Source organism: Panthera pardus, unplaced genomic scaffold, assembly GCF_024362965.1.
Source record: "Panthera pardus isolate Hobbes unplaced genomic scaffold, ASM2436296v1 HiC_scaffold_20, whole genome shotgun sequence".
Taxonomy (NCBI): domain Eukaryota; kingdom Metazoa; phylum Chordata; class Mammalia; order Carnivora; family Felidae; genus Panthera; species Panthera pardus.
This window is the reverse complement of record NW_026526766.1, coordinates 32650945-32673429: the sequence shown is the minus strand read 5'-3', so window position 1 is coordinate 32673429 and position 22485 is coordinate 32650945. Positions and strand designations below refer to the sequence as shown.

At 40.7% G+C, this 22485-nt stretch overlaps 1 protein-coding gene across 14 annotated transcripts in view; it reads right to left on the bottom strand.

The window, feature by feature from the left end:
• KDM4C (lysine demethylase 4C) overlaps positions 1–22485 on the bottom strand; it is a 437058-nt gene that overhangs the window by 4291 nt on the left and 410282 nt on the right. For all 14 annotated transcript variants that reach the window (XM_053907888.1, XM_053907903.1, XM_053907887.1 and 11 more), the window contains 2 exons: positions 5139–5258; positions 1152–1244 (listed from right to left, as the gene is read on the bottom strand). In XM_053907888.1, the coding sequence (XP_053763863.1) occupies positions 1152–1244; positions 5139–5258 (213 nt within the window). The remainder of the gene's footprint in view (positions 1–1151; positions 1245–5138; positions 5259–22485) is intronic.

Sequence of the window (22485 nt, the reverse complement as noted above, 5' to 3'; positions counted from 1 at the left end):
TGTTAGGATTTAGCCAATGTCTTTACAACAGGAATATTTGATTTTCTCTTTCCCTGCAGTTTATCTGGCAGTTAATCTACTTTTAGGTGTTTGGGTCCCCTATGTGCCACATTTCTCATTGGGCAGGTACCACTGCTGTACTGTCACTCTTCTCTTGACGATTTCGCTGTGAAGGACCTTCCTCTCAAGGATGCAGCTCAGAAAGACAGTTGACACGTGGTGCAGTTACCCTGTTCCCAGAATCCCACCTGACAGGAAAAGGAACTAAATATACAACTGAAGACTTAAGGAATCCAAGGATTTTCCAGATTAAGGTAACTATCACTGCAGAAAAGTATATCATAAGCATGTGCTGAAAACTGAGGGTGTCATTTATTCTGGAAACAAAATTCATTTTAGTCAAAAAAATCCCATTCTTTCAAATTTCCCTGTTCAGGATTTATCATTTTTCAGATATAGTAGATGCAATTCTAAATGAGTAAAACTGACTTCATTTCAGGGTCCACTAAATATTTTATGATACAATAATGAAATCTAAGTTATTGTGAATTATATTTTTTAACAACTTCAGTTTTGATTATTTGTCCATGTTTATTTGTCTTTTAATGGAATGTGTAAAGCTTGAAACTAAAAACATTTTCTTTCTTTCTTTTTTTTTTATTTTTAGAAACCGCTTTAGTATTCCCACAACTACTTTTGGAGCTTTTTAAAATTCCTTTAGTTATAAAAGTGAGAGCTTGGTTTAATTATAAACTGACATATTAATGAGTTTTTGGAGAGAAGTTAATGTATATGATACGGCTATAGGAAACCAGATGCTCACTTATACTGTGTCCCTTTTAAACAACTATTGAAAACTTCCTTTAATGTTGCTTCTGATGACATGATTATAAGTACATATTCAACAACTATTTTGGGATGCCAATAAATGTTAACATCATTTGACTTCATTAGAAAGAAAAACAAGAAACCTACACTGGTTTCCCATTTGGGGCCAAATTTGAGGCTTGCATAAGTAAGGGAAAAGTTGCATTGGCTTTCTGGAAATCAATCCAAATGCCTAAGTATGCTTCCTGCTGGGCTTGGGAAACAGAGGGAGAGGATGAGAGATTCACATGGCGGATCCCCAAGGGGTATTTGCCAGCACTTACGAAACGAGCTTTCACTCTCTTGGGTAACTCTTCGTCTAAAGTGTAGATGTCCTCTCTCTTCATTGCTATCTGGGATCCATCTTCAAATTCAACCTAATGAGAAATAAGGTATCATGCATACAACAAAACATATACACACAATATCACATATACACATACATACACAAAGAAGCATTCACCATTTTTTTTCAAGGTTCTAAGTAACTAAAAAAAGGGAAAAAGGATCAAGCAGAACAAACAAGAGGACCAGCCAACAGCTAAAGAACAAAGAAAAGCTCTTTCCCTTTATTAAACTAACAACATATGCTTTCAAACAGGCCAAAATTCTTGAAAATGAGTGTCTTGGAATATGTGATATGAAAACTTTATCCCTTCCCCCTACCCCCAAAGCAAAAACAAAGAAACACAGCTGCTTCTCAATGATTTCTTTGAATATGAAATTATGGCCAATTTGGCATTAAGAGCTGGGCCTGTCAGTACCATTTTTTTCTTTAAGAGGCTCTGACACCCTAAGAGGGACAAATGATGATATATTTACTCTTGTATAATAATCCTCCAGGATAAAGTAATTTCTCAAGTTATTAGAGAACGTTCAAAACTCACTTCTATAAAATTCAACCATTTGGCCAAAAAAATCCCAGGTTCTCAACCTCATAACATGTAAAACTACAATAATGGGTGAAAACTTTCATCTAAAATGAAATTTAAAACTTTTTATTCAAGTAAATCAAATGGCAGCAAATAACTGCATAACCAGTATTTTCAACATTTTAGAAGATTTTGTCAGAGAAAAGTAAGTGACACTGGTTAAAAGAAACCAAGGGCATCTGGGGGAAATTCATCAAATTCCCTATTCAAAGTAATTGGTCTTGGTTTAGTCTTAAACCACACATGAGCTCTATCAGGAGCAAACAACAAAAGGGAAGCAATCAGAGCACAATATCTTTTTTTTTTTAAGTTTACTTATTTATTTTGAGAGAGTGAGCACAAGCAGGGTAGGTGCCGAGAGAGGAGAGAGAGAAGAGACAGAATTCCTGATGCAGGGCTTGAACTCAACAAGCCCCGAGATTATGACCTGAGCCAAGGCAGACACTTAACTGATTGAGCCACCCAGGCACCCTTCCTTTATTCCATTTCTCTCTCTCTCTCTCTCTTTTCTTTAATATTTATTTACTTTCAGAGAGCGCAAGTGGGGCAGGGGCAGAGACAGAAGGGGACAGAAGATCTGAAGCAGGCTCTGAGTGTTGACAGCAAAGAGCCCAATGTAGAGCTCAAACTCATGAATCGTGAGATCATGACCTGAGCCAAAGTCAGACACTTAACCGACGGAGCCACCCAGGTGCCCTCAGGGCACAATATCTAATATGTTCTAACCTTGAACCACTTACGACATTTTTGAATTTCCTAAGTTGTCTGTCTGAATTCTTTAGGTGTAAGCAATAAAAATAGGCTTGTATTTCTGGTTAAAAGGTAAGTGAAACTTTGCAGCTGCACTAGGTTAATAATAAAAAAAAAATCTGCTGGACTTCAAAAAATACTAAAATTAGGATAATATATATAATTTTCTTTTTATCCATGTACTACACACATTTGACTAAGCTGAAACAATCGGTTGGAATTAGGTCTCGGTCACAGGAGAGCTCTCCCTGTTACTTCCCAGAAGGCTGAGATGGGAAGGCTTTTCTTCCTGGCCTTATTTTAGCAGAGTGGTTTCTTTAATATTTAATTAGGCCAAGGTGTCATCTCATTTATACATTTTGATAGCACAGCTACAAGTACTTGTGCCTACCTTTCTTCTGTTTTAGATCATTTGAAAATTCTGAAAAGCGAAAAAGGCAATTATAAAACTAAAAGGGAGTATGGTGTGATGACCAATCATCCCAGGACCCAGGGGTCTCCCGGGATGCAGGACTTCTAGTGCTAAAATTAGGGACAGTCCCTCACAAGCTAGGATGGTTGTTCACCCTAGTTGGGACACAGCTTAGAGTAAACTCTGGTCCTTCCCTTTACCAGCTGTGTGATCTTCAACAAATTATTAAATTCATGTAACCTTTTTACCCTCATTTGTAAAATAGGAGTCAAAAACATTTATCTTGCAGGGCTACTGTGAGGGTCAAAAAAAGTGCACACAATTAGCATATTTAGCTCTGTGCAATAGGTATTTTAGTTGTATCTTTTTTTGTGAACGTCTTTGCTTATTCAATGATGAGACTAAACAGTTAGACACAAAACACAAAATGATCTCAAAAGGGCACTTGGTTTAATGAGGAATTTTAAATTCCTTGTACTTGAGAGATAATTTTAATATTAGTCTTAACTTTTTCATGGAGTCTATAAATATGCTTATATTCTATGTTGATAGGCCATCATAAATTCCACTGAAGTTAACATACTGATTACTAATTAGCCTGAATTTCATCGGGTCCTCACTGTGATACTTTTCATGTAGCTAAGAGCTTTGCTACATGTAAGATGCTTCACTTTTACATTTATTGTTTAATTAAATGTCATTATTTTCTTTTGAATCATGTAGTAATGCTTCTTTTCTAGGAGTCTCCACTATTATCAGTCTGTCTTATGTTTTTTGCCTAATTCTGGATGTTCTGATGCAAAGAAACTCCAGCACCTACCCTACCACAAATGACCTGAATCTGCAACTCAACACTATGGACCAATACAAAGGGGAAAACAGCCTTGACACAGACATGTACACACATGTGCACCAGTACACACACATACAACATACACATAAATGTGCTCTCCTACCTGCTCACCTTGGGTTTTTCTAGGCCTTAAAAAAATGTTGGTTTCCTAAACTTCTTTGAACCCCTTTAATTACATTGTGCTCTAGTTCCTGATTCAGTGTCTTATAATGTACTCTGCCACTTAAACCCCTGCCCCTTATCAGTCTTTGAACAATTCTAAGCTGAAACTGGCAGTCTTATCATTCTCCAGCTGTTTTTAATTTAATAGGCCTGAACCTTCTTACTCTTTTCTTCTTTTAACTTCAATCTTCCTGTTTTTGCTCTACTGCTTAGCTTGAGAATGTTGATTTCTGCCATCGTGTTACTGAAAGTACTACAATGTATGGATTCTAATAAATGTGTTCCTTTTTAAAGTCTGAAGGAGAGCCACCTGGGTGGCTCAGTTAAGCATCTGACTTTGGCTCAGGTCAAGATCTCACGGTTCGTGAGTTTGAGCCCAGCATTGGGCTCTCTGCTGTCAATGCACAGCCTACTTTGGATCCTCTACTTCCCTCTCTCTCGCTGCCCCTCCTGTGATCATTCTCTCTCTCTTTGTCTCTCTCAAAATAAGTAAATAAACTTAAAAAAAAAGTCTGAAGGAATACAAACGCACATCTGCCATCCATGTTGTTTTGTTAGAGTTTAACTCATTCTCATTTCTGACAGAGATAAAATATTTTCAGTTTAATTGCAATTGCACTCTTTAATAATATGCAGAGTTCCCTAGTTAACAGAATATCCAACCAATAGCTCTACTTTTCATTAAATAAGCACTCCATTAAGTTTAAGTGGACAAACGGCCACAACTGTGTCAACACACAGTTGATTTAGGTTTGCTGAGACACCCAATGGAGGTAAGTCTCTCAGGCAAAAGCCACCAACTCAGGGGCTGCTAGCTGATGAACAGCCATCACTGTCTTGGCATACAGTGAGATAAATCAGCCAATTAGTCTCTCCCCATATGATGTAAACACAAGAAAGCAGCCTACCATCCAGTCGCTTATCTTTGGGGCCTACCTATATTCTTTACAATTAAACCACTCATCAAATGCTAATAGAGTTTCCCAGTGTTGAATTTGGTAATAAAACTCCAATATCTGTGCCATCAGACATTGAATCTTTGCCTCCTTTAAAAAAGAAGAGGTGCTCCAAATTCATGTGGCCTATTCATCAGCAGCATACTGGATATACATGTGCCCTCTGGCTTCCTCTCAGTGAACATCTCACACAGGACAGCACTCACCTGGTACATGTGGGCAACATTTGATCCCAGATATTTTGCTCCATAGAGTTTGCCATCAGGCCACTTGACTTGGACAACTTCTCCCTCAGCAGGAGGGCCCAGTTTCACACAGTCTCGGCTCTGTGGAAGAAACACAGACAGGCTTTTCAAGGCAAGTGTCTAAGTGACTGCATTTAGAACTTAGCAAATGATGAACTCCTGGCAATTAAAAGGAGTTATTGCCTCTGTTTTATGGATTATGATCTTGCATGGGTGTTCAGGGGAAGAGATATGAGCCAAAGGAGTACTTAAAGATTCAGCCTACATCATAAAGTTGCAAAGGAGCCACCATAAGCCAAGCAGGAAAAAAACAGCAGCATTTACATTTGCTACTTGACAAAGAACTGTTCAGAGGGTAACTAAACTATGCATGGAAAGTCCTTTAGCTGAAGAATAGACCAGCTCATGATTTACAACACCTGACATTTATATAGCATTTTTGCAGTCAACTAAATGCTCTAACACACAACTCATTCGATCCTCATAATCAGTCCACAAAGTAAGCAGAGATTATTAATTATCCCCATTTTACTGGCAAGGAAACTGAGCCTCCAAGGAGGTGGAAGTGGGGCCAGGGAGGAGCACAGTGAGGTCCGAGCTGTCAGGCTGTGACAAAGCAACAAGGGAAAGGAAAGCAAGAAGCATCTGCAGCATGGCAGGTGAGGCTGGGAGGGTTGTGTGCTGTTTAGCAGGCCTCTTCGGAAGACCCTTGGACCTCCCCAGAAAGTCATGCTTCTGTTGGCTGTCCATTAAGTGACCAGCCCTCTTTCTTCTACAGGCATCCATGGTGGCCATCCAAAACCCATCTTCTTCTCACTCATGTCTTGGACTCAACAGTGCTTCCTCCTAAGGCAGGGGTTCAGAGAAAAACCCAGTAGTCCATCCTGGAAGGTGCTTGCTTTTTGGCAGGGAAGGGAGGTAACAGGTCAAATAAAATGTTTTCACAGACATAGTTTGCAAACTCTTAAATTTGTATGTATTGGGTATGACAGAGTGAAATTTTAATACAAATGAATTAAATACTTGACCTCTTTGGTAAAGTTTTTGCACATTTAGCAATTTGTGTTTTGCTAATACCAGTATTTTACTGATGAGGCCAATATGACTGATTGAAATGCACACTTGATCAATCAAGCTATAAATGCAGACTGGGCATGGTTCTATGGTTTAAATGAGAGGCGCACACGGGAAATACTTAGTTGTTTAGGACTAGAAATCCACCCTCTATTCCTTTCCATTACTAATAGAAATTTTGCATTATAAAGAAGTGGACATTTTATTGTTGGATTCAGAATACACATGAGAGGCTCAGCTGTTCATTTTCCTCACTGCAGATTCACTTCCATTTAAAGCTACGGGCAAAGAGAAACTTGTGTGCTCAGAAGCTCTATAGAATTGACAGTCTGCATCTAACTTAGTTAAACAAAAATAAGTTTCTCCTTGGCCTTCATAATATTTGGCCTTAGGGCATGCAGAATTGAAAGGGAAGGCTATAGAAATGTTTTCTAGCTATGTCCCTGGGGTTATCCTCTTACTTTCCATTTCCCTTCCAAAGATGAACCTGGTACTAAGAACACTGGAAAGTGCAGCTTCTAAATAGACACTATCCACTCTGCTAGCCTGGGAAGTGATATCAGCTCAGGGGTAACTGAGCTGAAACCTAGCAGAGTGGGGAATGGGGGAGGGGGCACAAGAGTATATTTCTTCCCTCTCTTCAAGTTTTCTTCCATGTGGAGGAAGCTCCATTGGGGTAAATGTTCCTGGTTTCTTTTCCACTCTTTCATTCATCCACTCTTCCAAGAGAATAAGCAGTGACTGAACTTTGTTGTTGAGTTCTCAAGGATATGGCATTTTCCAAACTATGCACCATAGAGCCCTGGGGCACCACAGCAAACTCACAGGGGCTCTGTGGGATATTTTCAGGGGAAACCCAGTGACACTCGTCAGACATCCAGCTTACCACTACTACTCTTAAGTTGTTTAGACCTAACTCACTTAATACATGGAACTGTGGACACTGTAAAAAAAATTGTGCTGAAATACTACTTGGCAATGAGAAAGAATGAAATCTTGACATTTGCAACAGTGTGGATGGAATTGGGGGGTATTATGCTAAGTGAAATAAGTCAGAAAAAAATATCATATGTTTTCACTCATATGTGGAACTCGAGAAACTTAACAGAAGACAATGGGGGAAGGGAAGGGGGGAAATAGTTTCAAACAGAGAGGGAAGCAAGTCATAAGAGACTCTTAAATACAAAGAATAAACTAAAGGTTGATGGGGGGAGCAGGGGAAGGGGAAATGGGTGATGGGCATTGAGGAGGGCTCTTGTTGGGATGAGCACTGGGTATTGTATCTAAGCGATGAATCATGGGAATCTATCCCCAAAACCAAGAGTGCACACTGTATACACTGTATGTTGGCTAACCTGATAATAAATTATATTTATATACTATATATATATATATATATATATATATATATATATAGTGTGTGTGTGTGTGTGTGTGTGTGTGTGTGTGTGTATATATATATATATAAAATTTGTGCTGAGATACCCAGGGGCTGTGAACCAGTAAAGCTTGGTAATTATGGCTTTACCCCCTCACGTTCTCTTTCTCTTTGGAACCACCCTGTGGCCAGAGAACACAAGTCCTGCTCTGTTCCTTCCACAGAGAGGAGCTGGTGGTGTCCTGAAACCCTGTCACTAGGAGGCCTGTCTGATCCTCAGATGCAGTATTAGGAACTTTGTTTGCCCACAGATATAAAACCACACACTACAACATCTGCTTTACTAGTAATGAAGAAGATCTTTTCAGTCTCCAAATCCTGACTCCGTTGTCTCTTTTGCTTTTCCTCAGGCAGGATAAATTCTATTTATTGGGCCCTTATTTAATCCAAATGGAGGGAATTCAAGGCCTTGTGGAATACAGAACATGCACTCCCCATTTACTCACCTACCAAAAACAACTGCCAAGCAGGAGACTTAGGGTCCTTAGTTTTAGAGATCTGACCTTCGTCAGAGATTTTCTAACCTTTAAAATAAATCTTCACAACAAATCCTGACCTGAAATTTTAAGTACCATATCACTGAGGTATGGCAATGGCCACAGAAATGTGGTCTATGGCAATGGCCACAGAAATGTGGTCTAAGCAAAACATGAAGATACTTGAGCAATTTATCATAAAAACATACCTTGATAAATTAAATGTATGCAACATTACCATGTGAGAAATAATTATTTTTTAAAAAGGTGTTTGAGAAAAAAATGTCTGAGATACAGTGTGTTATCTGTCTTACCTGTCCATTTGCCCTTTACTCACAAGTCCCAATTTGGTATTGCCAGTGCCTGACCTCAAAGAGCCAATGTACAGCTCAGCCTCCACTAAGTTTACTCTGTGTCAGCCCCCCAAACCATGACAGAATCTAGTAAAGACATTGCAGTTATCTTTCTCAATCTTCTTGCTTTCAGGACTCTTTTTTTCTTTATTCATAGGAGAAGAAGAAAGAAAAATAACCATCCAACTACAATATACAACATAAAATTGGCTGTGAACTCCTTTCCTCCTCCACCACCAGGAGGCGTCCTTCTCATTCTCTGCCAGGTCAGTTAGCTGGAAGTGGTTTTATTTTGATTTGCATATAACTTCATTTAGTAAGTATTATTCACTGTTTACACCCCAGCTACTTTCCAAAAAGGATTTAAGGCAGCTCATAGTAAAACATAAAAAGGTTTATTTCCGTAACATCTAGTTTCCTCCATAGAGAAATGGTTTCAACTCACCAGCTGTCTCAAAATTTTGAGTTTGCTAGAAACCTTCTATGACTACATGGAGTACAAAGCATCCAAACAGGAATGGAAGCAGAAGCACACAGGCTGATGAAAAGAAGCTGGAAGGTTTGACACTGAGGTTCCCCTGGTCTCTCCAAAGCAGGTGTCTCCAGAACTGTCAGAGTCACTAATCCAGTGTCTGTTTACTGACCATCCGTGTGAGACACTAGAGGAGCCACCAATGCCCAGGGACAGAGGGCCTCTTGACCACACCTGGAGGCCTGTCAGCTCTGGGGCATGAGCACCTCAGGGTCTCTGCAAGGGAAATCCATGATCACTTCAACCAGAAAAGAACTTCTATTTGATTCATAGATTGGGTTTCAGAATAGGATTTCAGGTTTAAAGAAAAAAAAAGGTTTAAAAGGTTTCTGTCAAAAATCAAAAGTCTGAAAAATAAAATCACCTGTCTAAAACTGAGGGGATTTAGTTTGTGGAGAGCCCCAGTGAATGGTCTGACCCCTCTTTTAAAGACCTTCAGCTAGCTCACACTTCCCTGTGCTGTGCACAGGGAGTATGGCTCCTTACAGTATGGTCCCAACCATCAAGGCACACATTAAAAATCAAGATGCCAGGGGTGCCTGGATGGATCAGTCGGTTGAGCATCCGATTTTGGTTCAGGTGATGATATTGTGGTCCATGGGTTCAAGCCCTGTGTCGGACTCTTGTGCTGACAGCTTGGAGCCTGGAGCCTGTTTCAGATTCTGTGTCTCCCTCTCTCTCTGCCCCTCCCCTGCTTATGCTTTCTCAAAAATAAATAAACGTTAAAAAAAATTAAGATTCCAGCCTCCCACCCCCATAGCTCTGTGTGACCTAGGGGATTTTGTTAAAGCATTCTAGAATTTGAGATCTATTAAAGGATGTAAAGGATGTAAAATGCTAAAGAGGTCTTTTCCTAATGCAGTTCTTAGTGTGTTGCTGGAGCAAGTAAACACCTTTGCTGGGAAATTATATGCATTAATACTTTGACTAATGCATTTTCTTCAGTTGCTGTCTGGACCCTCAGAAGCAGTCTGGCTTCACCTGACATAAATAGCTGTTCACCATTTGCTGTACTGCCTCCAGGGACGTGTAAACCCCCCTAAAGCCTGCCAGGGCCCCGTCCACAGAGACACTGGTGTCTGGAGCTGCCAGTAAGCCTGTGGCTAGAACACTAAATAGATGATGTGAGAATTAAAGACAGAAATCATAATCACAGTCAAGAGCGGGCTTCTGGCTATGATTAAAGGGCTCTGATGAAAGGACTGGGATGGGTCACCAACCCAGGCAAGAGCATGGTGTCATATCACACTCCTGCCATAGTCGGGGCTGACTCCTGCACTTGCTCCACCAACTACAGAGACGAGACGAGCCGCCAGTCTGATTACCTGAATTCTGAAATCACTGTGTTCTTGGAACTTTTACTGGGGCCTATTGAAGGGACCTCTGCAAGTGGCTGTCCTTGAACGATGCCCGTTTTGCCATCCTCCCCCCCAGACCCAACCCCACCTCTGCTCCTAACATGTAGAAACCACAGAGCAGGCAACCCCGTCTATCAGTTCAGCTGTAGTACATGAAGACAGGGTACTTGAACTCCCAGTAGTTAATTGCCATATAGTCTGGAGCCTCTGGCAGTCCCCCTTGAGGACAACGCTTAAGTCACCAGGAGCAAACTGATACCCGCAGCTGCTGGCATTTTGAGGGATAATCACCTGCTCATTAATGGACTCTGGCAGGGATTAACAGACTGACTGATAGCCATGTACTAATTGTACTAGCTATCTATCATTTGGTTGGCTGCCCGGCATCTGAACCCCTATCTCCCTTGCAGGGTCTCAGTGGGAGAAAGAGCTAGCCTGCCATTATAGACACGGGAAAATGCCAGATACTCCCTAACCCAGCCTCCCTGGCAGCAGACATGGACAGGGGCCTGGCCAATTGGCTGTACCTGCTCAGGATGTAGAATCTGTGATCAGAGATGCAGGGAAGCAGCAGAGGGGAGAACAATCTCAGAAGGCAGCAGTGGCAGCCATAACAGCAGCACCCACGCACCAAAAAGGCACAGCAGGGGGCCAGGCTGACCACACACGTGGAAGTGGCTGTGTCCAGGTCCATGGCCCGGTCCTGTCCATGCTCCAACTGAGCAGCCTCCTTTGTTTTCACCTATTCTCTGACCTTGTCCTTTTGCATTCCTGGAGATTCTGTGGGCTTCCTAATAACTTCCCACTATATTCGTTTATTGCTTAAATTAGTTACGGTCACTTTTTGTTGCTTACAACTGACAACCCTGAATGGTAAGTAACTGCTGGTTTAGGTGATGGCAGATCCTTCCTCTCACAAACTAGAAAAGACACCTTTCATTTAATGGTGGAATATAAAACTGGGGAGCTTCCTAGACCACCCAATCCTCATTCAAATAATTTGAGGAAAGCCATCTTTCAAAAAAGAAAGGAACATATTCACAGCACCACTTACCTAATCACAAGGCTTGGCCCTAGATCATTTGTGACTGTCCCCGGACTTTTCATAAATACCACAATCTGAAGAGGTACTCTCTTTAAGGATATCCACAAGAATGCAACCCAGGCCATAAAGGTAAGTCTCCAAGTATCCTAATCAATGGTAGGCTCTCAAGTGGACTCTTTTGAAGGGAATGCATCATATTTGGATGGATTAAATTCTGGACTATTTGTTAAATAGAAGTCATATTTCATATCACCCTTCATGTAGAGATAACAAATATAGAAAATACTTTAATACTATTTTTCTTAATAATTCTTTGTTCTGAGTATCTACTATAATTTCATTAGGGGAAATTACAGATTTTTTTTAAAAAGATATAAAAAACAAAAACAACCCAGATTTCCATCACCCAGAAGTAAATGCTGTTACCACCTGTTAGGATGGCTAAAATCAAAAACACAAGAAACAAGTGTTGGCAAGGAAATGGAGAAAAAGGAATCTTCATGCACTGTGGTGGGAATGTAAACTAGTGCAACACTCTGGAAAACAGTATAGCGCTTCCTCAAAAAGTTAAAAATAGAACTACCATATGACCTAGTAATTGCACTACTGAGTATCTACCCAAAGAAAGTGTAAACATTAATTTGAAAGGGTTATATGCACCCTGATGTTTATAGCAGCATTATCTACAAAAGCCAAATTATGGACCCAGCCCAAGTGTCCATCAACTAATGAATGGATAAAGATATGGAATATACATACAATGGAATATTGTACAAAAGAACGAATACAAAAGAACGAATCTTGCCATTTGAGATGACTTGGATGGATCTAGAGAGTATAATGCTAAGCAAAATAAGCCAGAGAAAGACAAATACCATATGATCTCATTCATATGTGGAATTTAAGAAACAAAACAAATGAACAAAGGATAAAAAGACAAACCAGAAAACAGACTCTTAACTACAGAGAACAAACTGATGGGTTACCAGAGGGGAGGTGGGTGGGGAGTGGGTGAAATAAGGGGACTAAGAATACCCTTATCATGATGAAATGAAAAATGTATAGGATTTAATCTCTATATTGTATACCTGAAATGGATATAACTGTATGCTAACTATACTGGAATTAAGATTTTAAAAAAATTAAATGCTGTTACCATTTGGATTAATCTCTATGCTTCTCTGATTTTTACAAAGTAGGACCTCCTATATATACATAATTATTTTTCATAACTACAAACTTTATTTTCTTTCACATGGAGCACAACTGAGCTCTCTAAAGAGGCAGACAAAGCCGCCTTTTGTGAAGAGCTCAGTGTTGCAGTCCATGCCATGTTTTTTCAATCATTCCACACCACTTGGAGGGAAGAGGTCTTTCTTTTTACTGTGGTAAAATAGACATAACATAAAATTACTATTTTAATCATTTTTCAGTACACATTTCAGTGGACTTCACAGTGTAGTACAACCATCACCACCATCCTCTCCAGAAATGTTTCATCATCCCAAACTGAAACTCTACATCCACTAAACACTAACTCCCCACTCCCCTCTCCTCCCAGCCCCAGGTAACCTCCATTCTACTTTCTGTCTCTATGAACTTGATTATTTCTAAGCACCTCATTATAGGGGAAATCATATAATATTTGTCCATTTGTGTACATATATAATTTTGTGCCTTGCTATTTATCCCCTATAACTACATTATAAGCATCTTCTTAGTTATGAATTATCCTTTAAAAACTCCATTTTACTGGCTGAATACATGCAACACTATGGCTATTCCTCAATTAATTTAACCACTTTCCCACTGTAATATTTCCCACTGTATATTTGTCTTCATGAATCTTTGTCCAAATTACTGACTATATTCTTAAAGTCTTGCAATAGGAATACGTTGGTAAAAAGTCATATAAACTATTAATAAAGTTGCTTTCATTAAGCTTTGAAAAATTCAACATCAGACTCATTTCTCTCATTCAGTAAATCTTAACCACCACAGAAAATTCTGATTCAGTCAATCTAAGGTAGGGTCCAAGCTAAATGTTCTCCCAAACAATATGATGGTTGGCCAGATTGATAATCACTGTTCAAGATTATCTCCGGAATACACTTCTACGTATAAAGAAAAAACTAATTCCAAGCTGCTTCCTCTGAATGTAACTTTTCTACAGTGAGAGACATCTAACATACTTGAAAGAAAACTTGGAATGTCCTCACACTGAGGAACTTATCTGTGCTCTGTCCTAGTTATGTAACACTGTCATTGCAGCCTGTAGGATAATGGTTTCAGGCCAACCTGCTTCCACACTGACACTCATTATTTAGGGAAAACTGCAAGTTTGATGTCCAGCTTTCCTTTTTAATAGTTTTTTTTTTTCTTTTGTAAGGGAAACACACACACAAACACCCTTTCTCTACCCCCAAGATGTTCTGTTTGTCTCTGTTAAGCTGGGGCAATGCCTCGTTATTCCCTCAACCAGCTAGATTCTTTCCCAGCAGTCACACTTTGCCAATGCCCTGACACTTAACCACACCCGTCTTATAAAACATAGCGTCTTCTCTGCAGGGAACACAACACTGACACTTATTTGCTGAATTCCTGAGGGCCAAGTTTAGCATACACTTTCCCTTTAGCTATAAGCCAAGAGTGGATACCATGCCTGGTAAAAATACTGATGTGACAGAGATGGAGGTTGTTTTATTTTTCTGAATGTTACCACAGCATTAAACCTCAGAAAATATTTTTCTTTTTTAAAAAATGTTTATTTTTGAAAGAAGGAGAGAGAGAGAGAGAGAGAGAGAGAGAGAGAGAGAGAGAGAGAGAAGAGACAGGGAGGCAGTGGGGGAGGGCAGGAGAGACTTGGGGACAGAGGATCCGAAGTGGGCTCTGCACTGACAGCAAAGAGCCTGAGGCAGGGCTCAAACTCACAAACCATGAGATCATGACCTGAGCCAAAGTCGGATGCTTAACCAACTAATCCACCCAGGTACCCCCAGACAATATATTTCTAAAAGAAATCACATCTTTATGTTATTAGAAATAGGTGAGATTCTGGCAAGCAAAAGCTTTAAAAGGCACAGAAAACACAAAGTTGGGCAGTCTCTTTAGAAATTATCTTCCAGTTCTTTTAAGTGAAGACAGTATAAGAAAAGTCATTAACTAGAACCAGGGGTGACACTGGGGAGCTCATCTAATAGCAAGGGCATGTGAGAGAGGGATATGGAGACAGCTAAGGGAGGTGGCTATGAAGTGCCAACAATGGGTCCTCTGCATTCTTGGGACTGGAGAGGATTAATGGCACTGAAAGGCTCATTCACTCACTAGCTACACATCTTTGAGAGAGACCACCTGCCTTCCCAGCCTTTTCTCCCTCCCTCTAGCATATTATAAGTGTCTCCTCTGTGCCTAATCCTGAACTCAGCACTGGGAAAAGAGAGACAGAAAGAGTCCTTTTGAAGTCATTTCCCCAAGGAATTCAAGTCCAGTTGGGGACTTAAATGTTTAGATGAGTATCTGCAATACAAGGTACCATATGTGATTGTAGTGAGTGGCAAGGAGGTGGGAACACTGTGTCCATGACTCACCCTCCCATGACACCAACTGTGTCAAGGACTTTCAGCTAGAGATTAACCAAAATTCCTTCCTATCTTCCCCTCAGAGTTAAACCACCCTCCACATGAACTGACTTAATTAAAACCCCCATTCAGGACTCTCCTGCACTCACCTGGCTAGGTGTATGTGAATGCTTTCGAAACTATGGTGAGAGCAGCAATGCAGTCCTTAAAGACAGATGTTAGAGGGAGAAGTGAGCTGGCAGCTCTAGCAGAGCTTTGTGGGGATCCACTGTTGGAGGCTCTGGCATTAGCAGTTTGATTTTATTGGGGCTCCTATAGTTGGCCAGGCTATCCCACTGACTATGTTGAGTGGTGTGGCCAAGTCAGGAGGACAAAGGTGTTGCCCTGACCCCTCTCTCTACTTCTCAAGAGTGTTCTAAAATGATGTCACCAATGATTGCAAGGCCAATGCCCCATAACACCAGGAACCCAAACAGAAAATCTTCTAAAAGCCCCAGAAATGCAAACCACTTGAAAAGGGAATTTGTATATTTAAAGCTCTCTGGTACTTCTTCTTAGATCTCCTTTTCAATAACCTCTCCTTTTATAAAGGTTTGGAGTATGTGTCATTTCCAAGTGTTACTGGGAATCTCATGCTTAGGCACCTCTGACCAATGAGCTGACTGAAAACAACTGGCTGCTACCACCAAAAATAACCAGAAATAGTCACACTACTACTTGAGTGTTTATTATGTGCTGGGCACCACACTGACTGCTTTATATTATATTTCAATAATTCTAACAATAATCCTAGTATTTATTATTATCTCCAGTTTAGGGTTAAGGTAACTGGTGTCAACTTCCTTGCCCAGGTTTGCATGGCTGTCTGCTACACATCAAGTTCCTCCCACCTCAGACAGAGCTGCATCTTCCTCCTGTTTTTCCTGCAGACACCAATGCATCAGCACCCCAGGACTGTAACTCTTCATACTCAAATAAGGAAAAAACATTGCCATCTATAGGACAGATCTTTCCCCCTTTATATAGTTGTTGGCAGAGGCTAAAATGCATGAGGGGAACAAATATTTTACTATGTCAATAAAAATGTATGTTGTAAAAGAGAGAAAGACAGCCTTGAGGTGAATTTCTCTATCATGATTTCTAAAAATAACTGTCAGTTCCAAAAGCTGAAAAAAGATGAGGAAAGGAAAGATAAGGGTAAGCATTATGAGAAGAGAAGGCTCTCCTGTGCTCATGCGCCACAACAGGAGCTCTGTGATCAGAAGAGGAGTGCCAGGCCCACGCCAGGCTCTGTGGATTCTTGATCTGCTCCACAGTGTACATTCCACTTCCCAGAGCAGCTGCACTGAAGCGGCACAGGGTGCAGCTTCCAAGGTCTGGGGTCACACCGCCTGGGGTCAAAGAAGAGCTGTGACTGGACACAAGCTACTTTATCTCCTTACACACTGGTGTCCTCATCAGTCAAATGCATATAATAACACAACCTTAAAGGATTGGTGAGTGAATTGGGGCTAAAATATATTTAGAAGGAGAGGAGAAGAGAAAGAAACGCACAGCACAGTGACTGGCAGCTGGTGAGTTTGAAGTGAACTGTGACTGGATTTAATTCATATCAACAGGGAACATCTGGAGGATGATAGCAAGGGGACAGAAAACCTTGGGAGCAGATGATCCTTGAGGTTTAAAACTGTGAAGATGCACTGAGAAGCCAAGAAGCTACTAAAAAGGTTATCAGACAAGGGTATCCTGGTTGAAATCCAAAACAACCCAGCAGGGTCGATAAGCAGGTGTCATCTCCTACCTAGGTAGAGAAGCACAATCATGTGCCCCAGTCACATGGCCAAAAAGTGGATGAGTGGGGTAGTCATTCATTCAACACCCACATTTCAAGCATTTCTCGTGTTCTCAGAACACTGGGGTTACTAGTGAGAAAAACAGATGTGGCTTTCTACTTCATGCAACTCTTTAGTGGAAAACACAGACATTAAAATAAAGAATAAAAATAAAAACGTTAAGTGTAGGAACTCCTGCATCATAGAATTACAGTGCAAAGTATTTTACCAGAAAGATTATTAGCACACTATGTGGTTATTATATTCCAGAGAGCTTCAAGACGCCTCAAGAGATGGAAGAACTAAAATGAAATTTTGACCCAAGAATCTGAAAGAGTCCAGATAGAGAAAACCCAGAGAAAATAAATCATGAAATAAGGAGGTCTGTGAATGGTTCAGATTTAAAAAGAAAAAATAACTTTTTTATTATAAAAATAAAACATGCTCATATGGAAACTATAAGAAGGTGATAAAGTTGAAATCATAATCACCTATGATTACATTCTCTAGAGATAACATTTCAACGCATTTCCTTTGAGGATTTTCCCTTCACACATTTATATTTTTATATATGATTGGGATCATACTGTACATACTGATTTTTCCATTTATTAAACATCCTTTAAAATATTATTTTTAATAGCTACATAAATAATTCACTTAGTGTTCCTCCCAGGTGCACTGGTAAGTGTTCAATGCCTAGGTCTAAAGAACAAGGAGATGTAATGTTTACATGGTCAGACTGGGTTTAGGCACAGTGTTCTCACATCTGAGAGCAACATTTGGAGTGGGGTACTGTCCAAAAAATTTCATCCTGAGGGGAGTCCTGGAGCAAGAGCACTCTTAAAACCACTTTCTTATGAGATCATTCATTGCTCCCCACAACAAATATGTATTTTTTAATTTTTTTTATGTTTATTCATTTTTGAAAGACAGAGAGAGAGAGAGCACAAGCCGGGGTGCGATGGAGAGAGACGGGGACACAGAATCCGAAGCAGGCTCCAGGCTCTGAGCTGTCAGCACAGAGCTCGACGCGGAGCTTGAACTCACGAACGGTGAGATCATGACCTGAGCCGAAGCCGGACGCTCAACCAACTGAGCCACCCAGGGTCCCCCCAACAAATATGTATTAAGTGATGAGGCAGGAGGACTGTTTTGTTTGGATTTGAGAAGACTTGGGAGGAACCTGAGAGTCCTCCACAAACACATGAAGAGCTGTGAGTAAAGAGAGAATGGGCTTGTTCATTTTTGCCCCGGGAGTCAACTGAGACTGGCTCTTGGGGTGCTATTTAGGCTCCATGCAAAGAAGTCAGTGGTTTCTAATTATTACAGCAACAAATTGGTAGTGAGCTCCCTGTCACTTGTAGTGTTCAACAATGGACCTGAAGTCACTCACCAGGGCTATGATACAGGAGACTTCCTGCAAGGCGTGAGAGTTTGAGGGAGTCACAGAGGAGGGTCAGAGGAGGCTGTGAGTGGTTCAAAGGCTATGGTGGGAGGAGGCTGCACACTTACCCCTTAGCCTGTCTTATTTATGCAGAAGCCCTGAACTGTGCCAGTGGTTATCAGAGCTTTTAGACAAGAGACTCCCTGGCTAAGATTCTCTCATTGAGGGGCCTGGCCAAGCCTCACTGATGTTACAGTGGATTAGGACTATGGTTCCTAAATTTCTAACACTCTTGTCAAGTGCTGTTCCTCTCTCACTGAAGTGTTGAGAATGGAATATGCAACGAATGGAAAGAAGAATCCAGCACAAATGGACAGTTATCTTCTCCCTTAATCTAATTTCAGTCACTCTGTGGCTATGCTCCTTCAGCTCTTTATAACGTCAGCTTCCTCCATGGCCAAAGAAAGGGGTATCCTTCTGCATCAACACCCCAAGGAAACCTATTCCCTCAGCACAACCTCATTCTCTGGAGGGCACATAAAAAGGTCTGTTTTAACTTAACCAACTGGGTAACTCTCAAGTGCGTGAAGCAAAAACATAGAAATGATGAAAGAGACAGCTGTGTGGCCTCAGCCTACTGCTGTGGAAAAGGCTTTTTTTACAAAGCTTTTGTGGTAACATGAACAACTGCATAAAGATATCATGGTGTGTAAAAATATGCCAAGGATTACTCCTGGGCTAAGACCTAAGAATAGCTTGGTCCTTCCTCCAGGCTCCAAATGATACTGCAGTATACAAATTGCCCATCATGGTGCAGTGTGTGCCGTGTGCCCAAATCAACAGTCACTTCCCAGCCCTCAGCCTGGCCCAAGCTGGCCCGGATGTAGTCCTTCACACCTACAATACAGGTGGTCATCAAGGCCTGGAATCACGAAAGGGAGATGTGTGTGCAGAAGAGTGGACAGCTAGGCCAGGGGAACATTCCAATGCTTATAATCAGAAATGATTAAGGATAATCCATTTGCTTTCTTTCAGAAGAGGCCTAAGAGATCCCCGGTGGCCAATGTCCCCATTTTAAAGAGAAGGGAGAAGGATTGAACAGTGAAATGACTTGCATAGAGTCACAGCTCACTAAGAGATGGCTATCATTTAATTTAATTTTGCATTTCACAGCCCAGCAGTGCAAGATTTGGAGTAAATGAGTAACATCTGGAAAGGATTCCACAGAGGGGTTTAAACAGGAAGGGGTGAAGACAAATGAAAGGATTTCTGAGAATATGATTTGTCAAAAAATGTCAGCCCGTATTATATTAAATTCAGAAGCAGACAAGTCCTGAAGCATATGTATGTACAAATGAAGTAATCCAGAATTTCCTCAAAGTTGCAAATGTGCCTGAGGATAACAATAAAATGTGAGCAACCCCATTTTATAAATATTTCCTATGTAAGCCACTGCTTCTATCTGTTAATTCATATGTCCTTCTTTTCAGATTTAATGCAAATGCATAAACTTAAACAATCATGTTCATAACAGACTGTCTTATAAAGAACAGGACGTGCATAATTACTACCAGCCTATCTCCACAGAGGCTAGTCTGTTCATAAATGGCAGACACATAAATAAGATAGTTGGGGAGAGGATAATGAACCAATCTATTTACTCAACACTATTACCCTTAAAAAGAAGTCAGAAATTTCAGAAACTCCCTAAACGATTTTTTGTGTTGTCAAAAGACTCAAATCAAAATAATCTTAATGTGAAATTAAGGAGAATTTTGCTGTTTTTATGTTCCCAGACAAGAATGAAACTGATATGTAGATAACACAGTATTGTCAGATTTCTCCAAACAAGAGCTTTTAATCCAAAGACTTAAAAATACATTAGCGAAAGGGCAGGGCATTTAGCTTTACTGATTACACTCAAGCCTAGAATGCCTGGTTCAGCATTACACTGGGGATTCTGTTGTGCCCTTTTTCTGATAGTTAACAAACCTTTGAAACAGGAACCTCTTTGTTATTTTCACACTGGTTATTAATCTTTATTTGAAGCCTGATTCTTGCTAACATCTGTCTTGCCTAAAGAACACTGAGTAGTCAGTCAATTAACAGTTCAGTTATGATATGGTCTTTTTTTTACTCTCCTCCCTCAAAACACATGAAGTTTTGTTAGCATTCTCCTTACTCTCCTTGAAACATATACTCATAGTTTTCAATTGATGTAGATTTGCAAGTACTGGCAACTGTGAACCAAAATTATGCCACAGGGAGGGGGATTACAAGGTATGTGGGCATCTAAGAGAGAGGTCAGTGGATGTGATACAGGCACCAGAACAGCTGAGCCTGGGTTTTGTAGGTTAAACTAAGAGGGGGTGGGGTAGGTAAAATCCCAGAAATGATACTGTGGAAAAGCAAGTATGGAAGTAGAGGAAGAGAAAAGGAAACAGCTTTTCAGCAAATGGTTTTAACATCCATCACTAACAACCAATTAGCAATAATATTAATAGTAAACAGGATGCGATTTTGAGCTTTTAGCAAGTCAATATTCTGCCAAGTGCACTCAAACAAAAATCTGCATGCACATACACACCCATGAAGCTTGCATATGCATCTTAAAAATCTTGGGAAGATATACAAGCATCAAGTGGGGCAGTACTCAGATGTGGGGTGCTGCAGGGACTTGTACTTTTCTGTATTTCTTGAACTTTTGACAACCATGGGTATGTTATATGTGCATATGTGATTGTTAAATATTGGCTGCTAATTCTTATCACTGTGAATCAAACACATTTTGTCTACCAATGTAAATCACTGAATCTCTCCCTTAAAAGAAAGGTGCATCTTCCAAACAAGGGATGTTCAAGATTCTAGAAGGCCATGCAGTCCACCTCCTTCAGAAAATAAGAGCTCTTCCCAGGGCACACAGCAGATGCATCATCCTCACTGGTTCATGGTGCGGCAGCGCTGGGGTGATGAGGCATAGCAACTAAAGGCAAAGGGAGGTAAAAGATCCAAGCGGGGGGAGCTCCCAGACAACATGCACAGAAAGCAGGTGAGTGCTCAAGAGAGCTATAGATCAAGGGAATGTAGGGTGAGCTGTACAGTGAGGCCAAAGTCTACATACGTGCAGTTGGGCTAAATTTAAATGTTTGTGTGTCAGGGGTGCCTGGATAGGTCAGTCTGTTAAGCGTCCAACGTTGGCTCAGCTCATGATCTCACAGTTCGTGGGACCGAGGCCTGCACTGGGCTCTGTACTGACAGCTCAGAGCCTGGAGCCTGCTTCAGATTCTGTCTCCCTTTCTCTCTGCCCCTCCCCCACTCATGCTCGCTCTCTTTTAAAACTAAACATTTTTTTTTAATTAAAAAAATAAATAAGTAAAGTTAAAAAAAATAAATGTCTGTGGGTCAAGATGGAAGCCCCAGAAAGGGTAAATATGAATCCATTTTGGTGGCTATATTGTCATGTTGAAGAATTACTGAGCAAGCATCCACTGTTCTATCAAATGGGTGAGAGAGAAGTTAATTGTGTGTATGTATGTGTGTGTGTTACAATATGTTCATTCAGAGATGAAAATGGAGTGCCTGACCATGCCATTTCTGAAATGTGTGATGTCTGTTCTCAGACTGTAGCATGAGGTCTTTTCACTCAACATCCCTTCAACACTGAGGCAAATAAAAACACAAAAACCCCAAAACCGATACTTTATAAACCAGAGGTCTTGGGATGGCCCTAAAAGCAGTAACTACTCTAGATGGGAAAAGCAAGCAAGCAAGAAAGAAACTCCAATATAGCCAAGTCTGATCTCATAATCTTGGCCCTAAAACCTGGGCTACTTCCAACATTCCCTCATTGACAGGTGTGACCTTCCATTTGGCTAAGCAAGCCAGAACCCTGGGGATCACCTTTGACTTCTTTTTCTTCCTCAGCTCCAGTATCAGTTCACCACTGAGTCCTTTTCAGATTCTTCCACTGCTCCTAACTTAGTCCCAGCTACATCGCCTCTCCCCTAATCTACTGAAATGCTCTCCTAACTGGTCTCCCAGAATCTACCATGGCCTACTCTCCAATCTGTCTTCTTCACTCTAGCCAAAGAAAATACTTCATAACAAATCTCTTCATGTTGAATTCTGCTTAAGACCATCAATGGCTTCTCCCTGCTCTTAGAATAAAGACCCAACCCTATAACATACTCTTCCAAACCTAGCCTACTCTGGCCCTTTCCTCCTCTCTAGCCTCA